This window comes from Siphateles boraxobius, unplaced genomic scaffold (genome assembly GCF_051911475.1).
Source record: "Siphateles boraxobius isolate OS27281-9 unplaced genomic scaffold, OSU_SipBor_1 25, whole genome shotgun sequence".
NCBI lineage: Eukaryota > Metazoa > Chordata > Actinopteri > Cypriniformes > Leuciscidae > Siphateles > Siphateles boraxobius.
Genome location: NW_027508866.1, coordinates 35,694,416 through 35,713,402, shown reverse-complemented (window position 1 = coordinate 35,713,402; position 18,987 = coordinate 35,694,416). Strand labels below are relative to the sequence as shown.

General features: G+C 36.5%; 1 protein-coding gene across 15 annotated transcripts in view; it reads left to right on the top strand.

Annotated features, from left to right (window-relative positions):
- Positions 1-16,106, top strand: part of LOC143750623 (3',5'-cyclic-AMP phosphodiesterase 4D-like) — a 291,108-nt gene extending 275,002 nt beyond the window's left edge. For 10 of the 15 annotated variants that reach the window (XM_077243791.1, XM_077243790.1, XM_077243787.1 and 7 more), the window contains 9 exons: positions 4,950-5,043; positions 5,133-5,308; positions 6,117-6,215; positions 7,923-8,087; positions 8,449-8,548; positions 9,695-9,849; positions 9,931-10,053; positions 10,964-11,146; positions 14,935-16,106. In XM_077243791.1, coding sequence (XP_077099906.1) covers positions 4,950-5,043; positions 5,133-5,308; positions 6,117-6,215; positions 7,923-8,087; positions 8,449-8,548; positions 9,695-9,849; positions 9,931-10,053; positions 10,964-11,146; positions 14,935-15,369 — 1,530 coding nt within the window. In that variant the 3' untranslated portion in view covers positions 15,370-16,106. The remainder of the gene's footprint in view (positions 1-4,949; positions 5,044-5,132; positions 5,309-6,116; positions 6,216-7,922; positions 8,088-8,448; positions 8,549-9,694; positions 9,850-9,930; positions 10,054-10,963; positions 11,147-14,934) is intronic. The other 5 variants (XM_077243793.1, XM_077243794.1, XM_077243795.1 and 2 more) reach the window with 1 other exon arrangement.
- The last annotated feature ends 2,881 nt before the right edge of the window (positions 16,107-18,987 follow it).

The window sequence follows — 18,987 nt, the reverse complement described above, 5'->3', positions numbered from 1 at the left end:
AACAAACCCCTAATATAAGACATATATGTTGAGCACGTCAACACAATGGCCAATCAGAGGTGTTTAAGAATCTGTTCAACAGCGCTCAAAATCCTGGTATCGTCACATTTTAAAATTTCAGTACTTCACATTCACATTCATGTTCTCACATTTTTGCAATGTTAGAATGCATGAAACTGTTACCAGCCAACTAGTGATTGACACCATTTCATATACTTACCGATTTTTACTCGTATTCTGACTTGGCGTGTGTTGATTTTAGGCCCTGTATATAACACTCGCCAAGTGCCAAATGCAAGTAAAAATCGGTGTTGCCAATATATATTTATCTTTCTACTAAGTTAAAGACTTCCCCTTACAGCAAATCTGGAGTTACCAACTTCCCTTCCATGATTCCTCTTCAAACACCAGTGCCAATGCCAGGGGTGCAGAGACCCGAAAAAAGACAGACAGGAGAAAAATGTAGACGTATGGGTTAAAGAGAGGGGGTTTGGCGTATGGGATGAGGGGGTATCTGTGGCCAGTGGGTTTCTGGAATGATTTGGATCCTGCACGCGCGCTGTGGTAAAGCCTCTGGCGTCCCATTGGTCCTCTCTGAAGCGCCGACCGCAAAGCACAAAACATTGAACGATACTCAAAGAGTTTGCCGATGGCTTTAATCAAGCTCAGATCCAGCCAGAAATCACTTCACAGAAAACCACACAGAGGTCTGTTTCCTAGCTAAAGAGGGAATATAATTTACTTCATGCATCGCATTCCGGCTTTATATGAGCAATACAGACATATAATATGTCGTTGTGACCTAAAATTCAACATGCAACCAATAAGAGTCCATCAGATTTGGGATTTGTCCAATTAAGATGTTACTTCATCTAGTTCCAGGATTCAATTAGCATCCGTCAAATCTGTTTTAAGTTATGTGTTATTATGAGTGTGCATGTTCCCAATAAAACTTGACATGGCGATAATTAGATCTCCAGAAATAGCATTGCCTTTCTGATGATGAGCATAAAGAGCTCCCGGCAGATTTTGGGGTGTGGTCCGAGGTTTTTTCCTTCAGCATGACACCGGCCTCGACCTGCAGCCAGACTCGACCACACTCCCTCCAGTCTATAATTAATCATAATCATAATCTGCTGTACTGTATGGCAGTGTTTCGTACAGGATTCTGTTTCACCTGTTTGTTTTTGTTTTTGTTTAGTTTTTTGTGGTTCAATCATATCACTCACTCTAGTGGCGGGCGACATGGCCAAAATGTACAATTTCAAAAAAAATATTTTTGTTGGAAATCTAACCTCTAAAATATTTTATATGTAATGTTAAACACTTAAAACAAAGGACTCAAACCTGCCTGATCAGATAACTTAAGAGTTTGATTCAAACTGATTTATGAACCTATTTGACATATTCTTTGAGAAGCGGCTCAAAAGTCTCCAATCAGACATCACTAGCTATGTTTCTATTCAAAGTTGCGAATTTAACTTATGCGCAAAATTGGAATATCACATAAAACATTTGTGAAAAAAGCAGCAATTCCACCCCATGTGTTCAAGAGAACAAAATTGGTGCAAAATATCTGTAATAAAAATGGAAGTGGCTACAATTCAAGAAAATAACTGTGACTCTTTTTCCTCCATCATAAATGACTGTCATGTTCTCTTGCGTTCGGATGCTGGTGTTTGTGAATTTTGATGACAGACTGATTTCAGAAATGATCAAGCCAACATTGTGTAATGCGATTGGTCCACTGGTTAGTCCAGTTATCCAATCACATCCTCTGTTGAGGCAAAGTTTTTTCTGCGAATCGAGGGATTTATTTGGTAAATGTGTTTCCATTGTGCTTTATGAGCATGTCTTATTATCGGATAAAAAAAGTACATCCATCTCAATTGAGCGCATATGTTTTTTATGCACATTTTTAGAAACTTGCTGTTTCCATCCATTGTTTTTTATGCAATATCCCAAAATGTGCACAAAAAAAAAGCTATTGATTGTTTGCGACCAGTGAAAATCTAATGTTTTCCGACTGCAAGCTTGCAAATCTCTAAAATGTCTCTAAATGTAATCTAAGTATTATTATAGGGAGTACTTGGTTATATAACAATGATATATTGACATTTACAGGGATTCTCTCAAGCTATATTTCCTTGTTTATGCTGAACCACATAATGTCTTGCTTTGCATAAAGAAATGCTTTGACGTAATACGCCACCGCAGAGGACTCATATTTCTCCTGATAATATAGCATCAATGCCAAATGGTACAAGCTTCAGGTTCATTATTCAAATCAGCCACAAACAAATCCGACCAATGGCTATTGCTTTCATAGAAGAGCCACTGGTCTGTCCATTTGTTTTTCAAATGAGAGCATCAGCCCTGGCCACATGAAAGCCTTGTGTCATGCATGGACGGGGGTCCATATCTACATATGAATGCTGGTGTATTGTTCAAGACATGTTTGTTTTATTTTCAGATCTCCAGTTAGCAAGTGTCAACAAAGACGCACACTTCTGATTAGCCTTTGAATTTAAGTGGAAGTGGACGTTACCTAGAGCCTGTTTATCAGCAGGTCAATATTTACACTAATACAAGTTTGTTTTACAGTCTAAGAAGTTTAACTACTTCCTCAGACCAGGCTGTGCTTTGGTGTAATGGCAGCTTTTTGATGATCTTAAAAAAAAAAACATATATATATATATATATATATATATATATATATAGCCATATCAAATAAATAAATGGAGAGTTATTTTAACTAAAATGATTATTTGAGATTAAATTTATTATTTGATCCTAAAAATGTGTTATATATTTTATTATGGATATTTTTATATATTTATATATATATATATATTTTTTTGGAACATATTATATTTAAATTATTGGTATTATTCATATATAATAATACCAATAATAATTGAATATTATAATTGAATATATTCAATTATTTTAATTTTAATTTTAATTCATGAATTTATTCATTTTTAGAATTGTATCTTCCATACAATTTTATTATTTATATTTTGTAAGTCCAGTGTATTTAATACTTTTTTTAATTCTATTTATTTCTTTTCAATTACATATTTTATTTAAATTATTTTTATTTTTCATATTATAATATTTTTTTTATAAAATGTAAGTATTAATAAAATATATTAAATAAAAAATAATTAAATATGCATATTTATTTTTTAATGTTACGATTGAAATGCTGCCATACAATTTTATTATGTCTATTTTTTTTAAAGTCGTTAAATACTTAATACCAGTTAAATGTATTAATTTGTTTTATTGTAATTATAAATAATACTTTATTATAAAAATATATATAAATTTGAAAGTATTAATTCAAATATATTAAATAGAACATCATAAAATGTAAATGTTAAATTTTTTGAGTAAAATGTTTAAAGTTATCATTGAAACACTGCCATACAATTTTCCAAAAAAATAAATTCTCAAATTGCATAAAAAAAAGCAAAACATAGATTGATTATTATCTCTCGACGTTGCTGAATCTCCCACTTCTGATTGGTTACTTAGTGCCATATGTAATAACGTATAATAACGGCCAAATGTTTTACAAGGACCAAATTATATCTTTCTATCTATCAATCAATGCTTGTAATTAGAGCTAACATGAGCTTGTAGTGTTTATTATGCTGAACACTACACCTCCTCTGATGAGTCGACTGAACACGATTCTACCAGGTACAAGGTGTGCTGTGAAACTAGTGTCCCTCTCAGTAATGAGCTGTGATTGGCTGAGCGGAAGGGGCTCGATTACATACGAGCAGTCCCAGATTTAGAAGGTGTCGAGCAGCACAGTGTCTTTCTCACGCCTCCACTCCTCCATCACACCTCCACCTGATCCAGAGATGCAGTTCTTAGCCTGAGACCAGAAGCATTCGCGTCACATTGCCTGAAGGATTTACGAGTGCTTCATTTCTTGCTTTTCTGTGGGTTTTGGAGCTTTAGCGAAGATGCCTGAAGCGAATTACTTGCGCTCAGTCTCATGGGGATATATAAAGGTATGGTTTTTCTAAAGATGGTTTTATAGGCATGTATGTACAACATAAAGTTAACTAAACAATACATTTTGGCCTCTCTGCATTGACCGTCGTTCTTTAGTTGTGGGTTTTGTGTCGTCATGAACTGATGTATTCAAATAATGTGCGGTACGCCACATGCAAATTATATGGAAACTAGCAGAGATTAATATTTTATGCAATGATCCAAACAGAACAGTGTCTGAAGGGTGTGAGAAAAAATGAGTTTTTGATTTTTGTGTGATGTTTTGAAGGCTTTAGCTCGATCTTGTGTAAACTGCCATACACAGATACATTCAGTGTTAATGGTGTGTTGTTGAAAATCAGTGCATCTCTAATGCAAGACTTTTTTTAGGCAGCGCAAATGTGTGCGACACTTAAAGGTTAGTCTGAGGGGAAAAAGACAAAAAATGAATTAGAATGAGTTTAGAATGTTTGTGCATTGCAACATTATTTTCATATATTTATTACAAACAACCTTGTGAAGAACATAACTATTCCTTATTTACCATGAAATTATTTTCATGATAAATAAGCATTTTTAAAACTCATTTTTTTAGGTTCGTTTTTTCTTGATGGTGTGTTTCTGTGTGTATTCTTTTTCTCTCTTTATATTTTTATTGTGTAAAGTGCCTTGAGAAGCTGCTTTAAAGGTGATTATATAAAATAAATTATTATTATTATAGTTTATTCATGGTGAGATTACAGCTTCACACGTCTTCTAAATGTACCTGATTTCTCGATGTTGCTGTTTTTTCAGGTTTTTATTTAAGGGTCGTTGTTTTCAAACTGATTCGAATAGAAGGTTACAGCTGATTGATTTATTCATTGTCTATGTGTCACCTAATCATAAAGCATTACTGTGACTGATTAAAAGCGTCTTTCGTCTTGTCTGTCTAGTTCAAGCGGATGTTGAACAGGGAGTTGACGCACCTGTCTGAGATGAGCAGATCTGGTAACCAGGTCTCAGAGTACATCTCCAACACATTTTTAGGTAAACTGTCAATCACAAAAACATCAATGTCAGTGTTATCGTGAGTTTTGGGACGTTAACGCTCTCTCTTCCCTGCCGTTCTCCTCCAGACAAACAGCACGATGTGGAGATGCCTTCCCCGCAGATGCAGAAGGAGAAGGAGTTGAACAAAAAGACCATGTGTCAGATCAGTGGAGTGAAAAAACTCATGCACAGCACCAGCCTCACCAACTCCAACATCCCTCGCTTCGGGGTCAAGACGGATACGGAGGAGTCCTTAGCCAAGGTGAGCGGGTTTTGTGTTGGAGAGCACTTCAAACCTCAATCATCTCAATTGAATCCTGATTGGATCTGATTAGAGACTCTCGTAGTCCTTGATGAAAGGTCATTTGCGGTTTTTTTGGTCCGATGACGTGGATGGATGACGTGGAACTGGCAAGATTTTGTACCCTGCTGAAAAGACCAGCTTGGACCAGCATGAGTTTCCATGTTAGTTAGTGTCATGCTGTTCACCAGGAAGCTCATCGACCGGCATTTTGACCAAGAATATCTCGCTGGTTATGCTAGTATTTATCAACACAATGATGCAACACAAAAATGCAACATATGCTGCTCTTTTCAGCAGGTTTTTCAGATCAATTTCCTCAAATTAACTGGTTTTCATAAAAAACGACTCCTGGATCATTCCAGAACAGTGTGTGGCTGTTATGAAAGCCAAACCAACATTTATTTATTTTTATGCATTTTGCATATGGATTAAGTCAAGTCACTTTTATTCATATAGCACTTTATACAATACAGATTGCTTCAAATCAGCTTCATATTAATAAACAGGAAAATCTATCAATTAAGAAACTCATTCAATTTCAGCTGTAAAGCAGCTCTTAAAATACAATAGTGTCATTTTCAGCTTAACAATGTTTATTAATTATTAAGCAAACCACGGTATAACGCAGCTCTACAGAAGACAATAGTGCCATTATTCAGCTCGAGTCTGTTCAGTGTTGATGTTGCGGTTCATCAATTATGAAACCGTTTAGTTTGGTGGCAACACACACAACAGGACTATCTAATGTTCCATCTCTTTGTTTCAGGAACTGGAGGACGTAAACAAATGGGGCCTTAATGTTTTTAAAGTCACAGAGTTTTCAGGCAACAGGCCTTTAACGGTGATGATGTACACTATATTTCAGGTGAGACCAATCGCAAACATTCACCAATGACCTTTACTGATAAATGTCTAACACTGTGTCCTAACCAGACGTGTTGTGACAGCGTGACATGCCGTTAAAGTCATCTTTTACATCTCAATCAGAGTTTTTGTCTAATACCGATAAGCGTTTCTATTTCTGCGACGTCGCGGCTGGAACAACATACAATATGACAATGATCATCTCAGGTATGATTATGTGCTTTATTTCATCTTAAAATAATTTAATGTGAGTTTGAATATCATGTTGTGTCTCCTTTATAGCCGAACTGAAAACAACAATGTATAATTCTCAGATCATGAAAATAAATGGAGACTGAACAAGTGTGCTCTATGACAAAGAATGTTTCAGTCACTCAGTATGTGTTTTTTAATGATGTTAAAATTGTGTCATATTTATGAATTTGATTATATACAGATCACTCCATCCACATGATCTTCTGATTGGCTGTGATTTTGGATTGATTACTTGCAAATGTATTGCGCTGCAGAGAGACTCCACCCACACACTCTTCTGATTGGCTGTGATGTTTGAATGATTTGGTTGCGAGTGCAGTGCGCTTGCAGAGAGACTCCGCCCACACTCTCTTCTGATTGGCTGTGATGTTTGATTGATTTGGTTGTGAGTGCAGTACGTTTGCAGAGAGACTCCGCCCACACACACTTCTGAATGGGTTGTGATGTTTGATTGGCTTGGTTGCGAGTGCAGTGTACTTGCAGAGAGACTCCGCCCACACACTCTTCTGATTGGCTGTGATGTTTGATTAATTTGGATGCGAGTGTAGTGTGCTTGCAGAGACTCCGCCCACACTCTCTTCTGATTGGCTGTGATGTTTGATTAATTTGGTTGCGAGTGCAGTGCGCTTCCAGAGACTCCGCCCACACTCTCTTCTGATTGGCTGTGATGTTTGATTGATTTGGTTGCGAGTGCATTGCGCTTCCAGAGACTCCGCCCACACACTCTTCTGATTGGCTGTGATGTTTGATTAATTTGGATGCGAGTGTAGTGTGCTTTCAGAGACTCCGCCCACACTCTCTTCTGATTGGCTGTGATGTTTGATTGATTTGGTTGCGAGTGCAGTGCGCTTCCAGAGACTCCGCCCACACTCTCTTCTGATTGGCTGTGATGTTTGATTGATTTGGTTGCGAGTGCATTGCGCTTCCAGAGACTCCGCCCACACTCTCTTCTGATTGGCTGTGATGTTTGATTGATTTGGTTGCGAGTGCATTGCGCTTCCAGAGACTCCGCCCAGACTCTCTTCTGATTGACTGTGATGTTTGATTGATTTGGTTGCGAGTGCAGTGCGCTTCCAGAGACTCCGCCCACACTCTCTTCTGATTGACTGTGATGTTTGATTGATTTGGTTGCGTCTTAGTCGTGTCTGGTGTAGACAGACAAATTGCTTGTCGCTGGAATCTTGTCGCATCTGGTTAGGACACAGTGTTACTGTGCACAATTCATCACTGCATGTCATCAAAAAACTTTGTTTTCATCATTTTTTTCAACTCTAAAAAATAGCATTAAACAAAAATATAATAGCTTACTTAATTTGATTTATAATAATTTGATTGGATCATGTAGAGTCCCGCCCTGCATTATGTAACATGCTGTGAGTCACCAGGTTCAATTTAAAAGCATGTTTTTAATGGATCTTTGTATTCCCCTATCTCTCTGTTTTCTTTCCCACAGGAGAGGGACTTGCTCAAAACATTTAAAATTCCCTTGGACACTTTCATAACGTACCTGATGACCTTAGAAGACCATTACCATGCTGATGTTGCGTATCACAATAACATCCATGCTGCTGACGTCACCCAGTCGACACACGTGCTGCTCTCCACGCCGGCTTTAGAGGTGAGACCCGTCAAATAATGCATCGCACTTTCCATCCGCAAGATTTATGGAAACTAAAAGAAAAAAACGTCTCCTTTACAAATGGCCATTGTATTGACGTCACAACTGTGAATATTTACTGCCCACATCAACACATATTCAGTATTCAACAACTGAGCATTGATGGTCATTTCACATGCGCAGAGGTCATGGGTGAAAATAACAGAGGGTGATGGGTGAAAATGGACATGGAACAACTGAATTATGAATGTTTTTAGTGCAACAAACCCTGACTGACATTATAATTGTAATAATGAAGGTTATGTGGTGAAGGTAATGTCTGCTCTCACTGACCGCACACACACTTGTTGTTCTCTTTCAGGCGGTTTTCACAGACCTTGAAATTCTTGCTGCCATTTTCGCCAGTGCAATTCACGACGTAGACCACCCGGGCGTCTCAAACCAGTTCCTCATTAACACCAGTAAGTGTGCTTTAATAAAAACTACATCCAAACAAATGAGCACATGATGCATATCATTAAAATTAACAAAACATTGCTGATGTATTTTTTGATTACATGTTACTGTATTAGGCCATAAATACTATTAATAATAATAATAAAGCTTTTCTGCAGCCATGCTTTTGGTGAACATTTTTCAAGGTTAAATTATCAAATTATTTACATTTCTAAATATAATCATATCATTATTTGTTTAAATGTGTAACTATAATAATCTCATTTTTGAATATTTAGAAATAATAATCTAATTATTTAAATTGCTAAAAAATAATGATCTAATTATTTAAATGTCTAAATATAATAATCAAATATTTAATGTCTAAATATATTTTTTAAATATCTAAATATAATCGAATTATTTAAATGTATAGATATAATGATCTCATTATTTAAATGTATAAATATAATAATCTCGTTATTTAAATATAATAACCTAATTATTTAAAAGTCTGAATAGTCACATTATTTAAATATGTAAATATAATAATTTAATTATTCAAATTTCACAATTTGGTCTAAAAAAATAACAGAAAAAGGTGTCTTTTATTCATCTTTATTTATGACTATTCATAATTGAACAATAGGGTATGAATATATTTTTAGAAAATAGTAAACAATAAAAAAAAGAAAATCATTTAAAGCGAATTAATCCTTACTCTAAAGGATGTAATATTGACTTGTAAACGAAGGTTAATAGTTACTTTGACTGGAAGGCATTATTCGACCAATCAGCATCCAGAAAGGGCACTGTGCGTTTTATAAATAACAATATATGTATTTAAAAGCCTTTGTGTGGTAATGGATGATCTATATATTCAGTGAAACGGTTCACCACAGATCATTGTTGTGTGTTGACGAACTAAATCCCATCAGCTCTGAGACAGACAGACCAGCGCACATCTGTCCTCAAAACCCCTTACATAAGTTTATTTTGACATCAGCGTTACTGATATGAAACATATAGACATGTGATGAACACGTCACACGCTGTAATCTCTGAAAGACCGTGATGGAGTCCTGCTGCTGCTGATGCAGAGATTAGCACAAGGTCGAGTTGTGAATTTCCCCTCTTATGTTGATGTTTTGTGTGTGTGTGTGTGTCCGCAGACTCTGAGTTGGCCCTCATGTACAACGACTCATCGGTGCTGGAAAACCATCATCTGGCAGTGGGCTTCAAACTCCTGCAGGAGGAGAACTGTGACATCTTCCAGAACCTGAACAAAAAACAGAGACAATCGTTGCGCAAGATGGTCATAGATATTGTACGTTTGCTGCACCTCCTTCAAATGACATCTAGCGTGTGTTTGGTTTATTCTGAAGGTTTTCTCATACGTTTCTCCAAGGTCTTAGCGACTGATATGTCCAAACACATGAACCTGCTGGCCGATCTGAAGACGATGGTGGAGACGAAGAAGGTCACCAGTTCTGGAGTGTTGCTCTTGGATAACTATTCCGACAGGATACAAGTGAGGAATCACCACAACTTCTATCTCGGCCAATGGCGTCTTTTTGTTGACCAATGAAAACCTTAAGAAACCCATTTGATCATTATCAATGATAATGACCCATTTGATACATTTTACATTATTTCAATTGTAATTTTTAAATTCATAGAACATCTTTAACCATCTAATGGGATATAAATAAGTTTAACATTTATTATTTTAATATTTAACATTTTTTTATTATAAGCATGGAAGCTTGTTTCTACCACAGAATAAAACCATTTGAACAAGGTTTAACTGCAACTTTTTATCTCACAAATCTGACTTTTTTTCTCAGAATTGTAAGACATAAACTCGAAAGTTATAAAGGGAGGAAAAAAGACTGATTCTTTTCTCAGAATTGGAAAAGTTTATATGGTTTTTATATTATTATATGATACGTTTTTATATTGAGTTTATATCACAATTCTGACTTTACACCACGATTGGTGGTGTAAATTACACTGACTTTATTTTGTATTCTGTGGCGTAAACAAGCTTCAATAATTATGAAATTTTTTGTAAATATAGAATGTAGGTCATTTTAGCTGCATCTGACACGGATTACGGATTACTAAGTGTAAATTAAGCAGAAATTGCACATTCATAAAACTTTGATAACTATCTAATGGGATATTTAATAAGTTAGACATTTATCATTTTAATATTTAACTTATTTTTTATTATGATACTGATTTGTTGTGAATATAGAATGTATTTTTCACAGTTGCATCTGAAACAATTTACAATATTTAAATAGCAAATTAAGCAACAACTATACCCAGTAAATTCTATTTAACTATTGAATAACTCATTCGAAATGTAATGATCCTGATGTGTTGTGAATACAGCTGTCTGTCTTGTTACTGAAGTGTGTGTTTCTGTTGGTCAGGTGCTTCAGAACATGGTGCACTGTGCAGATCTCAGTAACCCCACCAAACCCCTGCAGCTGTACAAACAGTGGACGGACCGCATCATGGACGAGTTCTTCAGTCAGGGCGACCGCGAGCGAGAGCGAGGGATGGAGATCAGCCCCATGTGTGACAAACACAACGCCTCGGTGGAGAAGTCTCAGGTACAGTGATCACGCATCACCCCGGACATAAAGCACTTCACTGTGAGGGGGACAAAAGGGGGCCATTAGCTTTGAATATACTTTGTGTAAAATTGCTAAATCAGTTAAACAAATATGAAATCTATTAGGGGTTTGGCGATATACCGGTAGACACGATTAACCGCTATAAATTTGTCAACCGGTAGAGGTTTGATACTATCGTCTGTATTGTGGTTATGCTCATGTGACGTTGCTGTGCTGAGCCATCTTGAAAACTTCTGAATGCATTTTTAAGCATTGTGGTTAAAAAAACAAGTGATTTTAAACTGTTATATGAAGCGAAAGACTACTCATTTCGGTATATGTGCGCGCACATAAAGCAGCTGCTCATAGAGCGCGTCAGCACTGAACTGTACTGTACTTACTGGGCTTAAACAGTCATACACAGACACACACTTATACTGTACAGGGTTCCAGACTGCGACCAAATTGGTCGCATGTGCGAACATTTTTTGAGAATGTGCGAGTTAAAATGTTATGTGGTCGCATTTGTGGGAGTGGACGCTTGAGCAACAGAACGCCGTCAGCTGCTGCAGTCGGTAACTTATGTTCAATATGAACGAGTAGGCTACATCATGAATCCATTTTCCAAACCGTGTTTTTGACTTATTCTGAATCCCTACGGTACGCTTATAATAAGTGTATATATTCGGACTATTTTATCCCGGGGTCGTCTCGGCTGCGGAGTAGCCCAGTGCCTGCGTGACTCGCCATAGACATTAACGGAGAGAAGTTCCGTCTACAATGTTATTCCGCAAGACACGTGCAGTTTATTTATTGAAGAACGTAGACGCCACACGCATTGCACAGTGATGGTGAAACGCGCCAATTACGAATTCACGGTCTCACGAAACACAGAGCCCCTTCCTCCTACGTCTATTCAGGGGTTATATTTTCCTCTGTCGAGCGATTACTCTCATGATCGCTCGACAGAGGAAAAGGAAATTATTATAAAATGCAGAAGGTAAGGAGTGTGAGATTTCTGCTTTTTGTTACAACTATAAACTTTGATAATGAAAAATCTGTATCAGTTTATTATAATACTCTAATCTTTTAAAATGTAATGCATACATTTGAATGTTTAATGATTTTTAAAAGATAGAACGATGATAATAGATAGATATATAGATAGATAGATAGAATATGATTCAAATGTAAATAGATCGATTGTATATAATTCAAATGTAAAATGCTTAAAATTACAGATTAAAATTACTGTCCAAAATCCATGAAAATCCTGAAATTTGGCAATAATAACTAATATATTACAGGTATTTATGCAGCAACCCAGAAAGCCTTTGCTAGCCTTGGCCCATGGCATGTAGCAAAAAAAATAAAAAAATAAATGTGTGACCAAATCATATGTTGGTGCGACCAACTGAGAAAGTTGGTAGCACCAGTGCAACCAGTGGAAAAGTTAGTCTGGAGCCCTGCTGTATGTTGAAATGCCCGTCTTTGCGAGTATCCTCAAAAACACAGTCGTTTATGTCTTAAGTGAAGGTAAATGGTTGAGAAAGAAAACACATGTGTGTCAGAATATTAGATCAGTGCTTTCGCTCTTAAAGTGACAGCAGCCTAATAAACCTGCTTTGTTCTATTGTAGTTTTTGTCCTATTGCTTGTAATTATTTTGTTTCCTTGTCTTCCGTGAGCTTGAGTTTTTATTTATTTATTTTACTTATGTTAGTTCAGCTAGTATTCGTTTTTTTATGTGATTTTTACATTTGAAACTGTATTTTAAGCAAAAATAAAAAAGATAATAAAAAAATGTAGCGTGATTTATAACGTTATCGTGAAATAAAATTAATATCGGGGTATAAGATTTTGGTCATATCACCCACCCCTAAAATCTATAGACATTAATCTAAAGCATCAAATAATTTAATAATACATAAATTAAAAAACAATCGTTTATTGTACTTAATTCTAATTTGTCAGTTTAGTATTATTTATATACTATTCTAATATTGATTCATATTTTTCATTATTTTTATTTTAAGTTTTACTAAAAACATTTTTTTTTAATTCTCTTTAAGTCAAAGTACTAAAACTAAAACTGAAATAAAGTAAATTAAAGCTAATTTCAGTTAGTTGCCAAGGCAACATTTCTTATTTTGGTTTAATAAGTTTTTCATCTAATATTTTTTTTTTTTTGAGCATTATTTCAATTAACGAAAACCATTTCAGTTTTAATCAACAATGAGAAATATTTAAATGAACCTGTAAAGCGTCAGTATCCCGGTAGCTGGACACTTTTGGCACACTTTTTTCTCTCTCCCAATCACATATTTCATTAATCCGTATCAAAAGGATGAATTGTTTAAGCATCAGAATGACACTTAATTGATACTGGTTAAGTGATACTGATTAAGTGACACTTAATTGATACTGATTAAGTGATACTGATTAATTGATACTGATTAAGTGACACTTAATTGATACTGATTAAGTGATACTGATTAATTGATACTGATTAAGTGACACTTAATTGATACTGATTAAACCTCAAATTTGGAACTTTTTAAATTTCAATTCAAATTATTTTGTAAAATATATGTTGTATAAAACAAATTGTGTATTTCAATACATTTGCTTTACAGTAAACTTCTGTAAACTTCTTTTATACTTGAAGTGCAATAATCTACAGAGTGACTAATGCCGGGCGTACACCAAAGGATTTTCACAGTCCCAGACTAAAGACCGGCAGTCTTTAGGAATCTTACTGGAGTCTCGGCGCGCTCCCGTCGTCTCGATCGTTAAATGTGAGGTGATAATCTGCAGTCGGCGACCCGATTTATGCCAGTCTTTCTCTAGTCTTTCATATCAAACATGTTTGATATTATCGCAAGTCTTTAGTCTGAGACTAAAAACTGTGAACCCAAGTCTTTAGATGTGAGCTGATAATCTTATAAAGTCTTTTCTAAATCTTTTCAAAGTCTTTAGGTGTACAGAAAGCTTAAGTTAATGACCTTAGTCTGTTTTTCAAAGTCTTCATGAATTTTAACCCTTTAAGTTCAGATATCTGCTGTGACAGTTAGCAGGTTAAACTGAACATACATTACTACGTCCACATTTGAAAACGGTTTTCGTTTAAAACCCTCTCCGTCCACACTAGCGTTTTCAAGCGTTTTCCACAATTTTCTCATCCACACTGAAACGTTGTAAAACGCTAAATTCACCTTATTACGCATGCATTAAACCTCACAAAAGCTCACTGAGATGATACAGAGCGAAAAATAAATAATAAAGTTATCGCGAATTCTTCTGGCAGGATGCGTCTCACTCACCGTTATATGATTGGTCTAAAACTGCTCTCATGTATTTCTGCAGGACAGCAAATACGAGCAAAGTTTCTGTCATCTTTGCAGAACTGTGATATGAAGAGAAAGTGAAGTAACAGATTTAAGTAACTGTGATAGTGAATCGCACTTAACAGGCACAATATTAGTAAAAAAATGAATATCTATGGGGTCAATATGCATCACATGACTCATGACTAAACTTACATCACAGTTTTTAAATACCTCTGTTTTCACAGTACACACTACAACACGAAAACAGCGTTTCAAAATTGACCCACTTTGGAGAGTGTTTTCAAAAAGCTTCGCTTTCATTATTAAAAACACAAATCTCAGTGTGGACGAAAGGCCAAAACGGAGAGAAAACGAAAACGTATTAGTGTGGACAAAGCCTAAATTTAGCAACTATTACTAATTAAAGTGACCGTTGTTTTATTGCACGTGTCTCCAGGTGGGCTTCATCGACTACATCGTGCACCCGCTGTGGGAGACGTGGGCCGACCTCGTGCACCCCGACGCTCAGGACATCCTGGACACGCTAGAGGACAACAGAGAGTGGTACCAGAGCACCATTCCTCAAAGCCCATCGCCCGCTCCCGACCAGCCCGAGGACAGCAGCCGGGCCGGGACAGAGAAGTTCCAGTTCGAGCTGACGCTGGAGGAGGACGGAGAGTCCGACACGGAGAAGGACAGCGGGAGCCAGGCCGAGGAAGAGGAGGAGGAGGAGGAGGAGGACAGCTGTAGTGACTCCAAAACTCTCATCACACAGGACTCAGAATCCACAGAGATTCAAGAGGCGGAGGAGGGCATTTCAGAGGAGGTTTCCACTGAACCCAGTATGGTGGAGGAAGAGGAGGATGAGGAAGAGGAGCCGACAGACACGTAGCTAATATTTAATAATTGACTATGAAATTGAGTTCCAAAGCGCACGTTGCACTCCGAGACCTCGACTCCTCTCCACGAGCTGCCTGGAGACCAGAGGACACTAAGACTTCGGTAGGTTGTTGTTTTATTTGCACTCAGGAATAACGTTTTAGTCCTCTGTCTTTTTCGAGCTTGGTTTTGTTTACTTCGCCCCTCCTCCTCCTCCTCCTCCTCCTCCGGGATTCGACACAAAGCAATCGGAGGAGACGCCAGCGGGGATCCACGCGGGAACACGTTTCCTTGGATTTCAAAGAGACCTTATTTTCTACGTTTTAAGTCTTCCTAAACTTTGACTGAGACAAAATTTCACAAAAGACACAAAAAAACAACAGCTCAGCGCTGTCACGGCCTCTGGATGATTTTGTACGGTATACATACAGATTTTTACATGGTTACTTTTAATATCACAGCAGCAGCTGTTGCGTTTTCACTGAAACTTGACGCTAAGGGTAACTTGCAAGTACGCAACGTGGGTCGTGAGTTCGCCACCACACACTCATATCACTGCTGTCACACACACTCCTCTCAGAAGCTCAATTTACTTCGTCAAACACTTTACCTCCTGTCAATCACCTACAGATGCTTCATGTTCATTTAACTCTTCTGATTGATTTCGGTCTTGTTTCAGAGTTCTCTCAGCTCTTGAAGCCTGGATTATAAAGATATAAACGCATTTATAATATTTATCTATTCAGAAATAAATTCACTGAAACACATCAGTACGTATATATATATATATATATATATATATATATATATATATATATATATATATATATATATGTTATCAAATCAATAAATCGTGATTAATCACATCTAACATAAGTGTGTTTATACAATGTGTGTGTATATATTTATATATATATGTGTTTGTGTGTGTATATATATATATAAATATATATATATGTATATGCATGCATACATACATGCTTTGTGAATGCATAAAGCATTTATACACATATACACACAACCACACCCACGTATTATACACATTTATATACATAATCCATAATAATAGATTTAAATCTATTATTATGGATTATATATATATATATTTATATATTTTAAATGTGTATAATACAGGCACACACACACATATATATATATATATTTATTTTTTTGTGCCTTTAAGTTTAATTACACACACACATTATATATATATATAATATTGATATACATCACAGGCACCAAGTAAAGTGTTACCAACCTTCATTTAGGAACTTTATTGTTGACTTCACTCTTTTAATCACCATGCGAAGGCTTTTTTGGCTTTAATGCAGTTCAGATGAAAATCCTGTTCGGTCTCATAACTCCTGCTCAAGCTTCTCCTAATGACAACATCCTGTTATGAGTGTATCAGATGTTAAACCTTAACCCTCTCAAGGCATTTATTTGAAGCACTTCTGTTGTAAGGACATCTGTAATGTATGTGTGAGACTTTTTTTTGCCTTTTCTGCTTTTATTTGCAGGATCTCACATCCGTGAAACTAAAACCAATATCTCCCAAACACCACATCATGTACGTCAGACATGAATACTCTATAAGAGTATCTGGTGATGTTCGATGCCTTTCGATTGGACTCATTTCCCCACATCCACTCATTAGATCGGAGATCTTCTCTTAGGGCTAGATGCAGTTTAGCGTCAAAATCCACATTTTCATTTCATGCCAAAACTTCCCTCCCGCACCGGACATGCACTATGCGGCACGTGGCTTTTAACAACGACTTATTTATATCAGTATATGATTTTTATTTATTGTTCGGCTTCTGTTTGAAAGCAGTACTGTAGACCATCAACTGTAGCATAGAGCGTGTGGACTTGCAAGTTACAGGTCTTTGGTCGTGTACATAGAACAAGCCTTTTTAAAGTCTGTATGAAATATAATACGCTCACAGAAACTTGAAACCGGGCTCGAGTAGTACTGATTTTGTTATAAATATTTGTATTTAAGTTTTGTGCCATGATATTCTTTCCTCACCAGATGACCTTACCTGATTATGGATTTATTTTGTTGTTATATTTTTTTTCCCGCTGTTTACAACGATGTATTTATTTTGCTGTATATATTGTAATGTTTGTTGTAAATGATGACAGATTCTAAACTTCATCCCGGATGGAGTTGCTGTATTTGGTAAACTCTTGTTGAGAGAATGTTTATTATTATAGATATTATCCAATGTAAAAAAAACAACAACAATATTCTGTATAAAAATGAGCTGGTTTCTGGAGATCTGGGGAAAACCAAACCGTACGAGACGCGTCGCCACTGGCGTTTGGCCCCAGGGCTGTGCCTTAACTTTAAAACATCTCTCTGTGTGTGTGTGTGCGTTTGGTCTCTTTACGTGTTTTAGAGAGTCTGCCCGAGTATCAGGGCATCTTATGTGCTGCATTTAGGACGCCATGGGTTTCTTCTTTTCATTTGTAGGACTGAAACAGTGGCACACAGCGAATGCAATAGACCCAGGACAGTTTGCTTTGCCCTTGTGACTTTCATGCTGTTCTTTAACTTTGTTCAGGTACCGTCTGCTACCATCATCTCATCCAGCCTTGTAGATGTGCTTGTGCACGAACTGAAAGAGTTTCAGATGTTAGATAAGCATACTTTCTGACACGCATACTGTAGATTTTAGCAGCCCTGGACCAAAGCCAATCGTGGCTATTATTATTATTACTATTATTGGTATTTTTTCAATGTCATTAAAGGGATACTTTAAGGTTTGATTCCTAAGTTCTGCTGATTAAAAACCGAAACACTTTTGTCTCTTACAGTCTTTTGCCGGTACTGTAGATCCATCTCCAATCGGTTTGAACTACAAAAAAAGACAGAATTTTTTTTTTATATGCAACGAATGAAATAAAAGCATGGGTTGATTCCACACGTGTGTGTGTGTGTGTGTGTCGCATGTTTGTGTGTGTTGAGGCTCATAAGAGTTTGTCTTTGGTTAACTGAAGAACATGATTTGGTTTGGTTGCTCTTCCTGATGAGTCAAACTGAAAGTTTTCTGATGTGGTTCATCATGTGGTGCGTCATCAGTTCTTCCTGTGAATCGCTGCCATCTAGTGGACGCTCTGCAAATGACAACCTCATGCACTACTGCGATCTTGGCCATTGTATTAAAGGAGTAGTTCACTTTTTAAAAAACTTTTGCTGATAATTTACTCACCCCCATGTCATCCAAGATGTCCATGTCTTTCTTTCTTCAGTCGAAAAGAAATTAAGGTTTTTGATGAAAACATTCCAGGATTTTTCTCCATATAATGGACTTCATTGGGTACCAAACGGTCCAAGGTTCATATGACAGTTTCAGTGCAGCTTCAAAGGGCTTTAAACGATACCAGACGATGCATAAGGGTCTTATCTTGCGATCAGTCATTTCAAAAATAAATAAAAAAGTTTAAGTTTTATAAGCACAAATGCTCTCCTTGCTCTGTTCTGTGATGCACGTTCGTGACTCTCCTGTTCGAACTCGTTCATCAAAATGAACGAATCTCTTTGAGTCATTTCGTTCATTCAACGAATGAAATGACTCGAAAAATAGAAAAAAGATTTGTTAATTTTGAACGAGTCTTTTTTCGA